Source organism: Natator depressus, chromosome 26, assembly GCF_965152275.1.
Source record: "Natator depressus isolate rNatDep1 chromosome 26, rNatDep2.hap1, whole genome shotgun sequence".
In the NCBI taxonomy this organism is placed as follows: domain Eukaryota; kingdom Metazoa; phylum Chordata; order Testudines; family Cheloniidae; genus Natator; species Natator depressus.
In genome coordinates, this window is record NC_134259.1 from 132,429 (window position 1) to 150,780 (window position 18,352).

The following is an 18,352-nucleotide window of genomic DNA, read 5'->3' on the forward strand; positions in this document are numbered from 1 at the left end:
TTATTCAAAAATATCTTTAATACAGATGTGGTTTTTATCTGAATTTTAATTAGTCCCTTTGCTAAGGTGCTAAGATAAGTCTGCAGGGAAGATGAGGAACCAAGCAGCTCCCTCACGATAAAATTCCTCCTAGATTAAATTGGGAATTGGTCCAGATTTTTGTCTTCTAATAATAAATTATAGTCTGCCTTTGTCTCCCTGGGATACTGGATATCTGTGTTTAGAAAGCACAGCTTTTGTTTTATTACTTTCCCATACAATTTCCATGGAAAAATGTGGCTGCTCAGCAAGGACAATTACTATTAGTGTATTCAGTGGTGGCTTCTAAATGAAGATATTGTGTTTGTCTTTCATAAAAGTCAATGCACTTGTCATAAATTATATTTAAAATAGTCACCCTGTGAATAGATTTATGGGTGGCCAAGTTAGGTGCAAAATAATGAAGAAAAGTCACACTATCCCCTCTTGTCTCTGACAGTAACAGCATTAGTCCATGGGGTCGCGCTCTCTGCGTAAAGAAAACTGCATTTTAATCTTGATACATTTCCCTGAAGTGCTGCAAGTCAAAGGTCAAATCTGCAGACTTCACAACCATAATCAACTTTAAAAAGCTGAAAACCGTTATCAGATTTCTCTTAAAACATGTTGGAGATGAGCCGCACAAAACTTGGCTGTTTACTATTAGATATGACAGAAAAGCAATTGCATAAGGAAACAGTTTGGTTTAATAGCTATTTACTGTATGTTAGGATCATAGCATTTAGGGAAAGGAATTAGCAGATAATCAAGTCCATTCCTATAGGTCTTCACCTCCTGCCCTGAACTATAATTGTGCATTGTAAACTGGCTGCACGTTCCATCTCAGTGGTGACTGTTTAAGTGGCAGGTGAAATTTTATATTATACAGCCAGTAAATACGTTGGCAGACAGAGCACTTTGGAGTCTTCAGATGAGAGGTGGTGTTACAGGTTTTCCATTAGTAGCAGTTCAAAGGTGTCTGTCGCTGTGATATCTAAATAGCATAGAGAGAATGAAAAAAATATTCACTTAGTGCAGGCTAGGTGCGGTTTAAGTTGCAATATAACTTTCATTATAACCTCCAGTTTTTACTTATTCACCACTTTCACAAATTCCCATTGATGGTCTTAATGGTCTAACCAACCTTCTTTAGGCTTGAGTCCAGGCAGGGAGAGGTTTACTGACTGTTTATGGGGAGATGGAAAGATATCATTTGGATAAACCTTTAGAAATCCAGGTCCAGTCTGGTCTATGTTGACATTAAAGATCCCAGAGGATTTTTTTGTAAGAGTAGTTGTCTGAAAACACTAAGGACAAAACATTGTTTCCTTACATGCAGCTTGCAGTATCTTAGGTGTCTACTGCCTTTTGCCCTAGATAAAGCTTGCTCTCATCTCTGTGCTGCTCTAGGTAAATAGTTTATGAAGCACTTTTTGATGGTAACTGACATTTACATGTGATTCCGTCTTTGAGTCTGAGATGGAGACAGAAGTGGAAACAGCTTTCTTCTGTGGCTCTGAACATCCTTGAAACATTTGGGGAAAAAGTTTGACCCTATTGACAAGTAAATTGCAATTCCTGTGAAAGAATCTACTAGTTCCTTTAGTACACTTTTTTTTATTTTATTTTAGTAAATAACTAAATAGTTGGAAAGCAGCTGGAGAACCTCTGAATTTGAGTATGATAGCTATAAAAAAGGACCCTAAATAGTTTGTAAAAACAGACAAAAAATCAAGCCTTTTTGTACTTCATGCTATCTGAAAACAGAAGCGATTTTGTAAGCGTCTGATAGCTACTTAGTGCAGCCCACAAGGATACAACAGAGCCCATGTGACCTAAATGTACATCTAAGGTTGCCCAGTGCCCAGATCTTGCTTTGAGCTGCATGTTTCCTCCAGTGCAGGGCTCTGTTGGCCTGTGGAAGGTTAGGGAAAGTTTTATAGAATCTTGCATAAATTAACTCTGGAGTAGACAGCGAATCCCTTGCTCTCCCTCTGGAGCCAGTGTGTATTGGCGCTTTAGCTTCTCTGGCAGATGTTTAAGCGCGAGCGTTGTGGCAGCCCGGTGAGCGGTGGTCGGCAAGACAAACCAGGGCCACAATCACAGCGTTGGAAAATTTCTGGACCTTGAGCGACATCTTTGTGTCCCCGGCGGGAACAGACCAGTCCTTCACGGAGAACTGGCTTACAGATTTTGGTCCAGAAATGGCGAGCGCAGCAAAGCCCAAAGGCACAATCTGAAGTGCGAAGGCAGCTTTTTCCCTCTTGACCTGCAGTAAACAGAATAAAATGTGTAACATACCCCATGTCTTTGAGGTTCTTGGCTTGAGCAATGGGTCAGAGGAAAGTTGCTGAGCACAAAACTGAGGGTTGCTAGCAGAGAGGGGTGGGACTCGCTTCAGACCAGTCCTGATCTGCCCCATTGTGGAAAGCCCTCTGTCCTCCCCTATAAAGATCTCTAGCTCAGGGGTGGGCAAACTACGGCCCAGGGGCCGCATCCGGCCCTTGAGACATTTTAATCTGGCCCTTGAGCTCCCAGCAGGGTCGGGGCTTGCCCTGCTCTGCGTGGCACCTGGAAGCAGCGGCATGTCCCTCCTGCGGCTCCTATGTGTAGGGGCAGCCCTGGGGCTCCACATGCTGCCCCCACCCCAAGCGCTGCCCCCACAGCTCCCGTTGGCTGGGAACCGTGGCCAATGGGAGCTGCAGGGGCGGTGCCTGTGGATGAGGCAGCACGCAGAGCTGCCTGGTTGTGCCTCCATGTAGGAGCCAGAGTGGGGGACATTCTGCTGCTGGGAGCCGCTTGGGGTAAGCGCTGCCCAGAGTCTGCACAGCCGACCCCCTCCCACAGCCCAAACTCCTGCCCTCCGAACCCCTTTGTCACAGCCCGGAGCCCACACCCCCAGCCGGAGCCCTCACTCCCTCTGGCACCCCAACCCTCAATTTCATGAACATTCATGGCCCGCAATACAATTTCCATACCCAGATGTGGCCCTTGGGCCAAAACATTTGCCCAGCCCTGCTCTAGCTGATCTTCCAGCTTAAAAATCAGCAGGCATGCTAATGGGTTACATGTCAGTCATAACTGTGGACAAGGCTTGCAAGAATCTTCCTTCATATGGGGATTATTTTTCTAAATGAAAAAGATCTTTGGGCTCCTAATCCCTCCCAGTTTTACCATTTTGAAATCTCTCTGCTTTATTCACCAAAGAAATTAGCAGCTAGTGTGGTGCCTGTGGAACATTACCAGCTGATAATGGGAGCTACAACTACTACTGTGGCTCTGTTTTTGTCTCATTTTTTAAAAAGAAAAGCTGCACTGTCTACAGATAGCACACGTAACCTGTCTATGGAATCATAGGACTGGAAGGGACCTTGAGAGGTCATTTCGTCCAGTCCCCTGCCCTCATGGCACGACTCAGTATTATCTAGACGAGTGCTTCTCAAACTATCTGATGTGGGGGACCGGCAATTTTTTTTCCAATGTGCGTGCAGACCAGCAGCCGATGGCTCACGGACCAGCACCGGTCTGCGGACCACCACTTTGAGTAGCACTGATCTAGACCATCCCTGACAGGTGTTTGTTTAACCTGCTCTTAAAAATCTCTAATGTTGGAGATTCCACACGCTCCTTGGGCAATTTATTCCAGTGCTTAACCACACTGACAGGAAGTTTTTCCTGATGTCCAACCTAAACTTCCCTTGCTGCAATTTAAGCCCTTTGCTTCTTGTCCTATCCTCAGAGATTAAGGAGAGTAATTTTTCTCCATCTTCCTTGTAACAGCCTTTTTACATACTTGAAAACTGTTATCCTTTCCCCCTTCTGTCTTCTCTTCTCCAAACTAAGCAAACCCCATTTTTTCAGTCTTCCCTCATAGGTGATGTTTTCTAAACCTTTAACCATTTTTGCTGCTCTTCTCGGGAGTTTCTCCAGTTTGTCCACATCTTTCCTGAAATGTGGTGCCCAGAACTGGACACAATACTCCAGTTGATGCCTAATTAGCGTGGAATAGAGTGGAAGACAAGAATGTATTTGAGTAACCTAACTCTCCCTTTCCTAAGTTCTCTCTTTGCATATGCCTGTTTGTGATTTACTCTTAAATTGTAAGCTCCTTGAGAAAGAGATTGTTTCCTCTCTATGGCCCCATTCCTACAACCATTTAAGCACATGCATAAGTGTTTGCAATTTCAGACCTAGCGTATGCTAATGTAGTACAAATAATTAATAGTAGTAATAGTTCTTTTGAGCTTTATGAATAACTGAGCTCTTTGTGACCTTATTGCCCTCTGCTGCTTTGGTTCTGTTTGATCCTTTTTCTAATAATGTCAGTTTCCCTAGGTTAATGTTGTTATATCAATCTTAACTTTTGTATTCCCTGTCTTATTTGTTAATGTAATATTAAGGTTACATATTTAGTTTCTTGCATTTAGAGATATTCATATAACGTTACCTGTAAAATGGGGATACTGATACTGACCTTTATTAAGCGCTTTGAAATCTGATGAAAAGCACAACATAGCAGCTAGGTATTATCTATTATTAAATGCAAACAATGTGAAGACAGCCCCAAAGAGTGGTATCCTAAAATGAACTTACATCCTGGCAATAACCTATGTTAGAAAATTTACAAATAAGAAACTAATCTAACAATATTTACTCTGAGCAAGTACTAGCACTCGCAATTTAAATAAATGGAGAAGGGCACATTGCTGAATGTTCTTTTAACAAAGCCTGACCTCTTTCTCTCTTCCCCCCCCCCCCCCCCCGCACCCGTTTGCTATAACTAGCAGAGTTGGTTTCTGATTTATGACAGGTGATTAGTAATGCGCTCAGAGTAAATTGCTAAGTCGATCCAGATGCCATGCTGCACTTAGTGCAGCCGGGGATGGAGAGGGACACCAAGCTAGTTATACTTCAGGTTTGGCGCCTGGATTCTAGAACTGTCCAGGGGCCCAAAGGCTGCAATAATTTAAACTTGGCTGTCCCTAGCTCAAAAGGTGGTCGAAAACTGGGAATAGCCTTGGAATAAGGACATTCCAGCTGTGCCCCCTATGCCAACGGCACACCGGGGGTGGCAGAGAGCTGCTTTTCCTGATGAAAAGGGAATTTCCAGATAACAGCCAGAAGGCTTGCTTCATCAAGTTTTGCATCACCAGAGCAGGGTCCAGAATCTAGTTAAAATATTCCTAGTGAGTAAAGAGACAATGTGGGTGAGGTAATATGTTGTTGGACCAACCTCTGTTTGTGAGAGAGACGAGCTTACAAAGAGCTTGAATATAAAAGAAGTTACCTCACCCACCTTGTGTCTCTAATATCCTGGGACCGATGTGGCTGCAACACTGTATCCAAACCTAGTAAGTAACAGTTTATATTTTTACGGAAAAGATTTTATGGGGATTATTGTTTTTGTTTTAACAATTCCTGACGATTTAATATTCAAAACACCTAATTCTGTGATTGGCATTATTATAACTTCCATGTAGGAAGTAATGCGGTTATCCTCAGTGCATAATTTTAAAGCATGCTGGGACCCATCTGTTTGTTTGCTTTATGTAATAGAATGCTAGGGGTCTCCTCCTTTTCCTAATGAAAGATTACATACACATGCCTCCGTATAATTTTACTTTTCTAATCTGGAATATATTTCTCCTCCAAGATTGAATATAATTATTTCCCTGCTTTTAAGCCCATTTTACCTTTATGGCTTGGAGATTTGACAAGTCCTTTTTTAGAGTTTTCTTGGATCTGGTGTTGAGTTGTCCCTTTTGAATCAGAACCATTCTGTTCGTCAGTCCTTCTTCCTTCTGTTGGGGTAACCTCTTCAGTCTGGCTGCAAACATCTGGTGTAAAGGTAGAAGGTTGTAATTTTGGACAGAAACCGGGGGGGGGGGGCGGGGGGAGGAGGGAGGATGGCGACATTGCTGCTTTGAGACAACAAATGATCTTTTATTCCAGATGTGAAAATGGATCCAATTGCCTTCTGTCTCCCTCCCTCATACATCATGCTTTTATAGGTTCATACCTGCGTAGATTTTAAGGATAAAAGGGACCATTATGATCACCTTAGTTTGACATTTTACATAACAGACCATAAATTCTCACCCAGTAACTTCTGCATGAAACCTCTAAGCTCTGTTTGTGACATAGCAGTGGTTCTCAACCAGGGGTAGGCATACCCCTTGGGGTACACAGAGGTCTTCTAGGGGGTACATAAACTCATCTAGATATTTGCCTAGTGTTACAACAGGCTACGTAAAAAGCACTAGCAAAGTCAGTACGAACTAAAATTTCATACAAAAAATGACTGGATTATACTGCTCTATATAGTATACACTGAAATGTAAGTACAGTATTTATATTCCAGTTGATTTATTTTATAATTATATGGTATAAATGAGAAAGTAAGCCATTTTTCAGTAATAGCGTGGTGTGAGACTTTTGTATTTTTGTGTCTGATTTTGTAAGCAAGTCGTTTTTAAGTGTAACTTGAGGGTACGAAAGACAAATCAGACTCCTGAAAGGGGTACAGTTCTCTTGAAAGGTTGAGAGTCACTGAGCTATAGCATATCTTTTAGAAAGGCATCCAGTCTTGATTTAAAGATTTCAAATGATGGAGAATCCACCATGTCCCTAAGTCAGTTGTTCTAATGGTTAATGAGCCTAACTTAAAATGTGCACCTTATTTCTACTCCCAATTTATCTAGCTTCAGTTTCCAACCATTGAATTTTGTCATGCCTTTTCTGCTAGATTAAAGAGCCAGCTGTCCGCTATCAGAAGTCTCTTTCCTATATAGGAGTTGTAAACCATGATCAAGGCATCTTCCATTTCAGTATCACTGCCTTCCAGAATACTGTCTCCCATCTTATAGGTGTGACCCTACGTTCTTTGTTTCTACGTGTTTGTGACCTTGCATTTGACTATGTTAAAACACACATTGTTCAAGTGAGCCCACCCTACCAAGTGATTCATGTTGGTCTGTATAACTGACCTGTTCCCATCATTATTTATCACTCCATCAATTTTTGTGTCATCTGCAAACTTTACCAGCACTGATTTTACATTTCTTTCCAGATCATAGATACAGATATTGAATATCATTTGGCTGAGAACAGATCCCCGTGAGACCCCCACTAGAAACATCCCCCCTTTAGTTAGTGTCAGCTAATCCAGTTTCTAATCTATTTAATATGGCCCATATTGATTTTTGTACAGTGTTAAACTTTTAATCAGAATGTCATATGGGACTCAAACATATTACAGAAATTAAAGATAGTTGTGTTGACATAATATATTTTATTAACCCAACTTGTCATTTCAGACACACACTATTATTTTTAAGATCTATTTTCCATAAAACCATGTTGATCATGAACAATTATGCTACCATCCTTTAATTCTTTACTAACTGGATCCCATATAATCCTTTCCGTGACTTTGCCTGGGATTAATCCCAGGCAAACTTTCCTATAGTTATTCCTGATCATCACAGTTACCCTTTCTAAACAAGATTTGTTAAATCAATATTAATGATTCAGAGAACTCTGGCAATTCTCTAATCTTGGATGCAGGTTATCCAGTCCTGATGATTTTAAAAATATTTAATAGTTTCTTTTCCTACTTACTGGTGGAATAGTGAGGATGTTAACATGTCGTCTTATCACTGTAATATATTAAAACATCATTGTACTATAGTAGAACTTCAGAGTTACAAACCCCAGTGTTAGAAACTGACTGGTCAACCACACACCTATTTTGGAACCGGAATTACACAATCAGGCAGTAGCAGAGACCATAAAAAAACCCAAAACACACAGATACAGTACTGTGTTAAACATAAACTACTAGAAAAATAAAGGAAAAGTTTGAAACAAAAAGATTTGACAAGGTAAGGTAACTGTTTCTGTGCTTGTTTCATTTAAATTAAATGATTAAAAGACGCATTTTTCTTCTGCGTAGTAAAGTTTCCAAACTGTATGAAGTCAATGTTCAACTGTAAATTTTTGAAAGAACAACCATAACGTGTTGTTCAGAGTTACGAACAACCTGTCTATTCCTGCGGCGTTTGTAACTGAGGGTTCTACTGTACTTTCCCCAAACAGAATTATTATTGAATACTTTTGCCTTTTTCTATATAGCAATTGATATCTTTACAATCCTTATCTAATTTCAGACCGATGAAATTGTTCAGATTTATTTTGTTCCTGATATATTTAAAGAATTCCTCCTGATTGTATTTAACCCTACTGGCCATAGATCTCTTCTCTTCTCTCCCCCCCCCCCCCCCCCCGATACCTTTAGCTTTTATGAATTGTGTGCCGTTCCTAACTACTAATTTTAACTCATTACTATCAACTTCCCTGTTCGACGTGTTCAGATGCATGTATAGGACTTTTATTACTTTATTTTACAGATGCCTCATGGTAAAGATAGTTGCTTGTTTTAAAGAAATGCTGGAGAGTTCGATCATCTCAACATTAGCAGGAGGTAAGGGAAAACCAGGAAAATTTTTAAAACAGGCACCGACCACTTCTGTGTTTAGACCATATAGATTATAATCATGTAGTTCTAATCTCTACCAACCTTTAAATAACACAGACACCAGATGATTATTGCTTACCATTTAGACAAATAGTCCCTGGGCAGCACATAGCATTACGCTTGCATCTTCGTCGTAACCCACGACAGGTAACACAGAAGGACACATCATCTTCATGCTTGAGGCAGAATTTGCTAGCATTACAGTCCTGGTCTGTTATGCACTGTGAATTCTACAAATTAAAAATAACTTTCCTCAGAAGGGGAAAATGCTGTAAATCAGCAACATTTAGAGTAGAATATACATTGCACGCGCACGCACACACCACCTACTGCCCCCTTCATTGATCAGTCCAACATGTTATTTTTGGAATAATCTTTCTTGGGTCTGGTCTATGATCTCCCATTTGATTGGGAGCTCTCGAGGACAAAAGTCTACACCTCTCTATCCTGTATTGGGACCAGCACAGTTCTGATCTTCAGCAAGTAACAGAAACAGCATGTTAAAACTGACATGTTTTTTAAAGCAGCAGTTTGTGCACGTTTGTGTTTATTATACGTGTCAGTAGTGTAACTAGCCTAATGTTACACAGCAAATCACTTCCCAAATCAAGATTAGAACTCTAGCAGCCTTTGCTCACCCCATCTTGCACTCAGTGCATTTTAGAGCATAGTGCTCTGCTGAAGAGCTGATCAGTGCTGACAGGCCATCACTTACTCTGACTTCATTTATATTTTAAGAGGGTGAAATCTTGATGATATTCCCCTTCTCCCAAAGGGACACATTTTTCCATTTTTAAAATGTTTCCAATTTAGAAATACACAACAGCTATGACCGTATTAAAATTCTGTTTGCTAGGATGGTTGATTCACCTCCAGTTATCACATAGCTGGATCTGTTGGGGTCAGGAACATAAGTATTTTTTGTTTCCTCTAACAATTCTAATACTTTCTGGGCCAAGCACTATTCCAAGCAATTGTAACCCTTCTATTTAAAAACTGAAATTAATCATGCAATTTTTGCAGAATATTACTAATATTCTGAGATCATTTAACCCTTGAAAATTCAATTCAGGTCTCCAACTGACCCCCAGAGCTCTCACCTTTCTGGTGCCCTGCACTTCAGCTGAACTCTTGATGCTGTTGTAGTCTAGGACCAGGGCTACCAATGGGGAACAGATGCAGCTGAGCCCCAGCAGCAAGACTGCCACCATTCTTCAGGCAGGTTGATCTGTGTTTCCCCCGTGAGGTCTGGTGCGCTTACCACTGTTGTCTAAGATATGCTGAAACTTGAAAACAAGCAACACAGATTCAGCAAATATGGGATATTTGTGAATCTTTTTAAAGAAAAATTCTTGAATAAAAGTCCTTTTCTTACATTTTACATCTCTAGCCGAAGAGGAAAATCTGTGGAGAGGAGCTCTGTCCTTCCTGGGGTATTTATAGCCAAGTTTGCTGTCCTTTCCATCCCCTCCTCTCCTCATTTCCTTCCTCTTCAGCCCACACAGACTTCAACAAATCTCTTCAAATCTGTTTGATCAATAGTTCAAAACAAGGATTCAATAAAACGAGCAAGGAGGTAGGGCAGCAGCAGCAGCCACCTCTCCTCAGGGGCTGAGCCACTCCTAATTATTGCATATCAAAGTTAGTTCAAAGGGACAGTAGAGGAGCAGGATGTTTGTATCAAAGGCAGACACTGCAAATCACCTGCATTTCCTACCCTCCATACTCCCTTTGCAAAATTTTTTTCTAAGATCTGTTTTGACAGCTAATTGTGCTCTAAGAAAGAGTGATTCATGTTGGCCAGTCTGCCAATTACTAAACATTTATTTATCCCTGGTATGGTGGGAGTATAGAGGAAACTGTCTGGTTAGCTCTGGCATCCAGTCACAATTATCACTTGGTTCAAGGCGACTGCCAAAATAATCCCTGCTCGAGTCAAATATCTGTTTGGGAAAGCTTTCCTGCTTCCTGTAGTGGAACAAAGCTGTTTGAAGCTAGTGTTCATTCTGAAAACTAGGATATGTATCTGCTTTGATCCTGACTCCAAGTTGCGGGAGGTTTATACTAGTAGTAAAATCACAGAATATTTATCTTCACAAAATTTGATTGTCATCTGTATCACATTGCCTTAACTTGAAATAATTGGAACTGAATTACAGATCTATAGCTGATTACTTGCAGAATTTGACATGCCTTGAGTATCCCCAACCAGAACAGTCTTTTTCGCTCACTCAGAACTTTGCCATTCAATTGTCATGTTGAAACATCACCTAGGACAGATTGGAAGTGGGAAGCCTACATGTGTGCCTTAAGTTACTTTGTCGTAATGTTTTAAAGTTAGAAAGAATAAGCTACCTGCTGTTTTTATCATTGTACGTTTCCTGTCAACGCTCCAAGTTAATATGATCTGCTTATTATGCCATTAATGCAGTATGTAGGACATTTATGTAGGACATAAATAATTTCTCCTGAGTCCCATTGCAACTTGGCTATCAAAGGGAGGCATGAGCACAGGGCTGGGAGTCAAGAATTCCTGAGTTCAAACACTGGCTCTACCATTCACGTTCTCTGTGGCTTTTTGCCTCTGTTTCTCCATTATTAAAATGGACCTAACGCCCCTTCAGAATAATGTAATAAGGATATATTAAACAGTTAATGTTTGTACAGGGCTTTGCTCACACAGTTATATAAATGATGTTAAAGGCCTCCTTGCCTCTGCTTTATAGTCAAAATCAGCTTTTAAATTTTGTCTGCCTTAGATACTAGCCATGCTATTTACTATACTTGAATAAAATGATAGTTTTCCTAGGAAGTAGCCCCCCCAAATAATTTAGACCATCATCCTTTTTATATCACACACCTACATTTATCACAAAGAAATTAAATGATAGCTGGAATGGGTGCAGTTTTATTTTAGGGGAACTCTTCTTCCTGAGTGAGCTGTGTTTGTCCCTTCACGAGTGGCTTCCCCATGGTCAATTCTTGTTCCCTGTTAGAAACACATTAGTCCTCTGGAGCAGCACAGATCCCTTTTAAGAACATCAGTAGTGAGAACAGGGAAAGAAAAGGGGTCAAATCTTTTGCCTTTTTTAAGATGCTTTATTTTTATTTCCCCAGCTCCAACCCACAATTTAATTCTGCCCTACCTAGCTTCCCTCCTTTCACACACCACCAGCTCTTGAGCATTCCTGCCACTCTTCCATATAATCTTCCACTTTAGCAATAGCTTCCAGCCACTCGGGCAGGAAAGAGGCTCTTCTGCATTACTTCGCTCTTCCTGACCCACCCACTTAGAGCTGTCACAGTAATTGCAGCAGCACAAGGCAGTCTCCTTTCCCAGTGTACCCAAGTCTGGCTGGCAAGGACTGTGTAGCCTTATCTACACAGAATTTTTAGCAATTCTCATGCTACTGGTTTAGTCCTAGTGTAGCTGCATCAGTGCTAGATCAAAGGTGGGAGAATTTCTGAACGCCTTCCATCTCTGTGCTGTATTTCTGGAGGAATATTTCCCAAGTGATAGACTTCCTTCCATTAAATATCCCACATCCACATTCCACTACACCACCTATGTAACAATCTCTAGATTTATAACTGCTCTTGTTCAAGTAGATTAAAGCAAGTATAATTATGACTCCTGACTCAAACAGTTTAAGAGAAATATAAAACTGATTTGGAGGGGAAAAAAAACAAGTTTAAACAATCAAAGTTACTAGGGTAAGTAATTCCCTGGCAGTAATTTACAGGAAATCTTTATTGAGGTAACAGATGAAAGGGAGACATTGATGAGCAGACAAAATTACAGGAGATATTTATTGTAATTTTTCAAAAGCGTGTTAGTCATAAAAATCAAAGTCAGTACTTCAAATAGTTTACAATTTAAGCTTAGATGTGACATGAGTCTGAGTAACACACAATTTGGAGGGGTTGTAGAAGGGCCAGGGTAACAATATAATGTGGTTTATTACATTAGGCATGTGTATGCCTTTTTCATTCAGTTAAGATGGAGAGAGTCCAGAAGAGAGCAACAAAAATGATAAAAGGTTTAGAAATCCTGACCAATGAGGAAAGGTTTAAAAAAACTGGGCATGTTTAGTCTTGAGAAAAGAAGACTGTGGGGACGATCTGATGAGACTTCAAATATACTAAATACTGTTATAAAGAAGTGTCCCTTAAAGGTAGGACAAGAGTTACCGGGCTTAATGTCCAGCAAAGGGGATTTAGGTAAGGGATTAGGAAAAACTTTATAAGGGTTAAGTTTTGGCCATACTCTCTACACTGGCAGCTTGAAGGGAGACTGGTGTAAAAGTGCTACCATGGCTCTGACCCATCAAACAACCCTTCTACGTGTGCAGTAGTCTTCTTGTGTCACAAATCCTAGCCAAGCAGCCCCTTGTGTTTGCTCACTGTGGGTCCCCAGGTATAAGCTTTCTTGCGTCTCAGCAGGCTGCACTACTGTTTCCTCCCTTTGTCCCTCTCTGGCACATTTCCTGGGCACTGACTTTCACCCTGCTACTCTTTCATGGAAATGGAACCCCTTTGGCCTCAGTACCGGTGCTGAACCCCAAGATACCTCAGAAGCTTAAACATTCTCTCCCAGAACTCCACCCTAAGGTGTAAGCTTCTGTTTTACCATTTTAACTCTCTCATGGGGCTCGTAAATGTTAGCATGTAACACATCTGATTCTTTGCCGAGAGTCTCTCACAATTGTTCTTTTATTTAATCATATAAAGCACAAGAGAGTACAGATCAAACAAAATAGTAAACCCTGCACCTATTTCCCCTGCCTTTGTTTCCTCACCATTGCCGGTCATTCTTTGGCCTGGGGTCCAAATCCTGCTGCAGGGCATTGCTTGTCTGCTGAAATGTGAAAGCTTGTCCTCCAGCTCAACCTCTTGGCCCTAGGCCAGACCATTCCCTTCCCCTCTCCTGCTCCAAGTTCCCCCTGTGTGGTTCCTTATTTGACCCCCTGACTGGTCCCCCTGTACTGCTCCTGGTAAATTTCCACTGCTCCTACTTTCCTCCCTCTCCGAAAAAGGGTAGGGGAAAACTGTTTTTCCTAAGCTTTAGCTCACCTACTGTTCCAAGGGGTTTGCACCAGAATAGGATTGTTGAATTCTAACTATTCCCCATTGTATCTGTTCTAGGAGGATGTGACACCACCCATGGCAGCTAGGATGGGATTCATAGTCACACAGAGGCATTCAGAAATACTGCAATTTTATAGTACAACATCCCAGTGTCACCGTCTGGGCCGAGTCTTTGCAGAGCGGGGTCCTCCCTCTTTCGTGCAGGCGAGCCGTGCTTGCCTTATTGCCGAAGAAGGGGGACCTCCGCGATGTATGAAATTGGTGTCCCGTCTCGCTCCTCGGCACGGACTACAAGGTCGTAGCGAAAGCCATCTCACTGCGGCTAGGGTCTGTGCTGGCGGACGTGATCCACCCAGACCAGACCTACACCGTCCCGGGCTGCACCATCTTTGACAACCTGTATCTGGTCTGGGACCTCTTGGAACTCGGGTGTAGGGACGGTCTGTCGTTCGCCCTCCTGTCCCTGGATCAGGAGAAGGCGTTTGACAGGGTGGATCATGGGTATCTCCTGAGCACTCTGCGAGCGTTTGGCTTTGGACACCAGTTTGTGGGTTTTATCCAGGTGCTGTACGCCTCCGCAGAGTGTCTGGTCAGGCTCAACTGGACCCTGACTGAACCAGTCAGCTTCAGGCGAGGAGTATGGCAGGGGTGCCCCCTCTTGGGCCAGCTGTAGACTCTGGCGATCGAGCCCTTCCTCTGTCTCCTCAGCAGCAGGTTGACGGGGTTGGCGCTGCAGGAGCCGGCGCTGCGGCTGGTCCTGTCGGTGTCCACCGATGATGTGCTCCTTGTGGTCCAGGACCCGGGCGACTTGGCGCGGGTGGAGGCTTGCCAGGCCGTTTACTCGGCAGCCTCCTCCGCCCGGGTCAACTGGGTCAAGAGCTCTGGCTTGGTGGCAGGCGAGCTCCCTCCCACCCACGCTTCAGGCCATCCGGTGGAGCATGGGTCCGCTGCTCTATCTCGGCGTTTATCTTTCTGCCACGCATCCATCTCCACCGGAGAACTGGCACGGTTTAGAGGGCAGCGTGGTAGAGTGGCTCCGGAGATGGACAGGACTACTCCAGTGTCTCTCCCTTCGAGGGAGGGCACTGGTGCTTAATCAACTAGTCCTGTCCATGCTCTGGCACCTGCTCAACACCCTGGTCCCGGTCCCGGCCCCGGATTTCCTGGCCAACCTCCGGACGTTGATTCTGGAGTTCTTCTGGTCAGGACTGCACTGGGTCTCTGCAGGGATTCTCCATCTACCCCTGGAGGAGGGAGGGCAGGGCCTGAAGTGTCTCCGCACTCAGGTCCATGTCTTACGCCTCCACGCCCTGTAGAGGCTCCTTTATGGTGCAGGTAGTCCGGCGTGGAGCGTACTGGCGCACGCCTTCCTGCGCCGCTTCCAAGGGCTCCGATATGACTGGCAGCTCCTTTACCTCCATCCGAGAGGTCTTCCGCGAGACCTCTCCAGGCTGCCGGTCTTCTACCACGACCTTCTGCGGACCTGGAAACTGTTCATAGCGACCAGGTCCTTGGTGGCCTTGGTGGGGGAAGATCTCCTCGCGGAGCCCCTGCTACACAACCCTCAGCTCCGTGTGCAGGTGGCGGAGTCCCCCTTGGTGCGCCAGAGGTTGGTCCTGCAGAGGTCACCAGTGTCGGAGACCTCCTGGACTACGACCGGGGAGACTGGCTGGATCCCCTAACGCTCGCTCAGCGCATGGGGCTCTCCAGACCTCGTACTCCCCTGCGTATACTTCAGGAGGTGAGGGCCGCTTTACCGCCCGCTGCTTGGGTTTACCTCGACCAGGTCCTAAGGGAGGGCGTGCCCCGTCCACCTTCCACGCCAGGCCCTCTGGACCTTTTCATCAGGCCCCTGCCCCGTGGACCCGACCGACCCGACCCCCCCGCCCCTTCACCGTGAGCCAGCTACACGAGCTGCAGCTAATCCGTTTCCAGACCGCGCTAAGGAAACATCTATACACGCTCGTGCTCCACTCCCTTCACGTCCTCACTCTCGCATCCCGCCCTGACACAAAGTGGCAGGACCTCCTGCCACCTCTAGAGGGTGAGGAACCCCGGTGGGCCGGCCTATATTCCACCTTGGTCCCAAGGCCTGCCGGGGATATTAGTTGGCGGCTCCTTCATGGGGCCCTGAGCCCGGGCGTGTACTTGGTGCGGTTCACCCCAATCCCGGACACCTGCCCCTTTTGCGGCATGAGGGAAACCCTGGCGCACGTCTACTTCGAGTGTGCCAGGCTGCAGCCCCTATTCCGGCTCCTCATGAATATTTTGTTAAGATCTTCGTTGCACTTTTCCCCTCCTCTCCTTATCTATGCATTCCCTGTCTGTGGCCCCACTGAGTCACGGGACCTCCTGGTCGACCTCCTCCTGGCCCTGGCTAAAGTGGCCATCTATAAAACCAGCGTGAGGAGGTTGGCTGATGGAGGCTCCTGTGACTGTGGGGTCTATTTCTGATCCTCCGTCCGTTCATGCCTCCGGGCAAAGTTCCTCTGGGCAGCATCCACTGACTCCCTTGACGCCTTTGAGGAGCAGTGCACGCTGTCCGGGGTTCTCTGCTCGGTGTTCCCATCCGGTTCCCTTCGTTTGACCCTTTGACCACACTCCTGTCCCTGTTGTTCATTAGTTGTCCCCCGTAATTATTTGGTTTTCCAGGTTCTGTGGACCCCCCCCTTAGGCTGGGGGGGATACTTTAGCAGTGGGTGGGCTTTGCCTGCCTACTTCCTGGATCCCAATATGATCAGCCATAATTTGTACAATGATTATGAGACAGGTGGGGTGTAGGAAAATGTGATGGGGATGAGTGTTGCCAACTCATAATTTTGAGTCTTGAGATAGTGGAGGATGGTTCTCTTCCCCCTACGGCTCTCTCCCCCCCCCCCCCCCCAATCTGCAGCTGTTGGAATAAAAAAAAGTCCACTTTTTTTAAAAAAATTGTCAAGTGTCCCATTCTAGCACCTGTGGGAAAAGGCTTGAAAATATGAAGCAAGTTCACTGTAAAGGTTTAGAACACAAAAGCCAAATTAAAACAAAGGCCAAAATTATAATTAAAAAACAAACCAACATGATTTTTAAGTTAATGCCATTATTGGGGGGAAACTGATTCATGATTTTTAAATGCTTGGGATTGACATTAGGGTCATAGTGTGAGAAGGGAGGAGCTGAGGGCTGTGTGTAACAGAAGGGAGATGACATTTTGGGGAGACATACTGTGTAGGTGGGAGAAATGGCTTTGAGCTGGGGGGCCTAGATGACCTCCTGAGGTCCTTTCCAACCCTGATATTCTAGGATTCTGTGTTGGAAGGGATGTGTTGGGGGAGCATTGTGGTGTGAACAAAGTGTATGGGGCAAGTACACTTGTGTCACGGTGGTGGGCGGCTCTGTGTGAGAGGCATTCATGCTACAGCTTGGGAGAAAAGGTTGCGGGGGGACGCCTCGGGGAGTTTGTACGTGGTGTGGGGGGTGGAATGAAATCACCTTTTCCAGGTGGAGGCTGGGCACATCTGCAGCCCGGACTGGGCCTGTAGCGTTCAGGGAGGTGTGCACCGCCGATGGTGGAAGCTAGCAGTTACTCCTACCCTTGGCGCAGGCCTATAAGTCTCACTGCTGGGCTGACGCAAGGATGGAGCGGAGCGGGGCTGGGCCGGGCCTGCCTGAGCGGCCTCGGGGACGGCGCCAGCGGAGAGGCCAGGTGGCGGCAGCGTGCTGCCGTGCTCCAGTTATCGCTGCGGAGCCGATCGGCCCAAGGGCAGCTGAGCGAGCCAGGGCCGGCTCCGCCAGCAACTGTGTTTGCAGCCTCCGGGTAGCCGGGCTCCCGCTCGCTGGGACCCCGCTGGGAAGGGCGACCCGCTGGGGGTTGCCATGGCAATAGGCCGGTCATGGCGGCGAGCTAGGCAAGGGGATTCGCCAGGGCCTGGGGCGATAGGGATTGTGTGAGCTGAGCGCATCACTACTGGGAGAACGACGGGCGGGCGGGACACCACCCTCCCCCCAGCTCAGGCAACAGAGCATGCGGAGACTTGAGCCCCTCCTCATCGCCCTGGTGCTCTGAATTTTAGATTGCTGTGTGTCCTCCGCGCTTTTTACTCGCGCATGCGCGGTTGTGGTCTCTAACCACCAGTACATGCGCAGTACTAGTCTGTGTGTGCCGTTCTGCGGTGCTGTGAGAAAGGATTCAACGGGAATTAGAATGGATGGTACTACGCACGCGCGGTGATGTAAGGGAGAGCGACGGGTGTGCGTCATTGGGTATTGGGAGCGTTGGGCATGCGCTGTAGGTAGGCGTGGCGAGAGCGAGACCTTCAGCTTGAGACTAGAGACAGAAGACAGCGGCCTTACGGTACGGGGGGGCGGGTGTCTGAAGCTGGGGCCTGGGGGAGCCGAGTAGAGCCGGGAGCGGTGCCCGTGCCCGTGCCCGTGCCCGGTCTGTTCGCTCCCACACCCCGTCGGGCTATCAGAGCGGGTAGGTCAGTGTCCGGCCTGGGCGGCGTGAGGGCCCGCGCGGGGTGCTTGGAATAGTGCTTGGCCCAGAAAGTATTAGAATTGTTAGAGGAAACAAAAAATACTTGTGTTCCTGACCCCAACAGACCCAGCTATGTGATAACTGGAGGTGAATCAACCATCCTAGCAAACAGACTTTTAATACGGTCATAGCGTGTGAGGGCTGCGGGGGGAGGGCCCGCGCGGGGTGCGTGTGAGGGCTGGGGTCGTATA

At 45.5% G+C, this 18,352-nt stretch overlaps 2 protein-coding genes across 4 annotated transcripts in view; one reads left to right on the plus strand and one right to left on the minus strand.

Moving 5' to 3' along the window:
- Positions 1-20: 20 nt before the first annotated feature.
- DKK4 (dickkopf Wnt signaling pathway inhibitor 4) lies at positions 21-17,499 on the minus strand. 2 transcript variants are annotated; one of them, XM_074940313.1, is made up of 7 exons: positions 17,117-17,499; positions 9,930-10,081; positions 9,655-9,840; positions 8,634-8,784; positions 5,712-5,855; positions 5,315-5,366; positions 2,073-2,287 (listed from the first exon to the last, which is right to left on the minus strand). In XM_074940313.1, the coding sequence occupies exons 3-7, from the start codon at positions 9,763-9,765 to the stop codon at positions 2,203-2,205; spliced, it is 543 nt and encodes a 180-aa protein (XP_074796414.1). In that variant the 5' UTR covers positions 9,766-9,840; positions 9,930-10,081; positions 17,117-17,499; the 3' UTR covers positions 2,073-2,202. The 2 variants fall into 2 exon arrangements, with proteins under 2 accessions (XP_074796413.1, XP_074796414.1); XM_074940312.1 differs by lacking the exon at positions 5,315-5,366 and having other exon boundaries at positions 21-2,287.
- A 333-nt stretch (positions 17,500-17,832) lies between these two features.
- The window catches only part of VDAC3 (voltage dependent anion channel 3), a 32,867-nt gene continuing 32,347 nt past the window's right edge, over positions 17,833-18,352 (plus strand). Inside the window, exon 1 of one of the 2 annotated variants that reach the window (XM_074939964.1) lies at positions 17,833-17,978. The gene's annotated coding sequence lies outside the window, so the exon portion shown is untranslated. The remainder of the gene's footprint in view (positions 17,979-18,352) is intronic. The other variant, XM_074939965.1, reaches the window with a different exon arrangement.

Excerpts from the sequence above, each read along its gene's own strand:
- DKK4 (XM_074940312.1), bottom strand. The coding sequence starts at position 9,765 with ATGGTGGCAGTCTTGCTGCTGGGGCTCAGCTGCATCTGTTCCCCATTG. Across the intron at positions 5,856-8,633 it reads AGGGACTATTTGTCTAAATG|ATGTTTGCAGCCAGACTGAA; the intron begins GTAAGCAATAAT and ends CCTTTACACCAG. Across the intron at positions 2,288-5,711 it reads CAAATCTCCAAGCCATAAAG|GTCAAGAGGGAAAAAGCTGC; the intron begins GTAAAATGGGCT and ends TGTTTACTGCAG.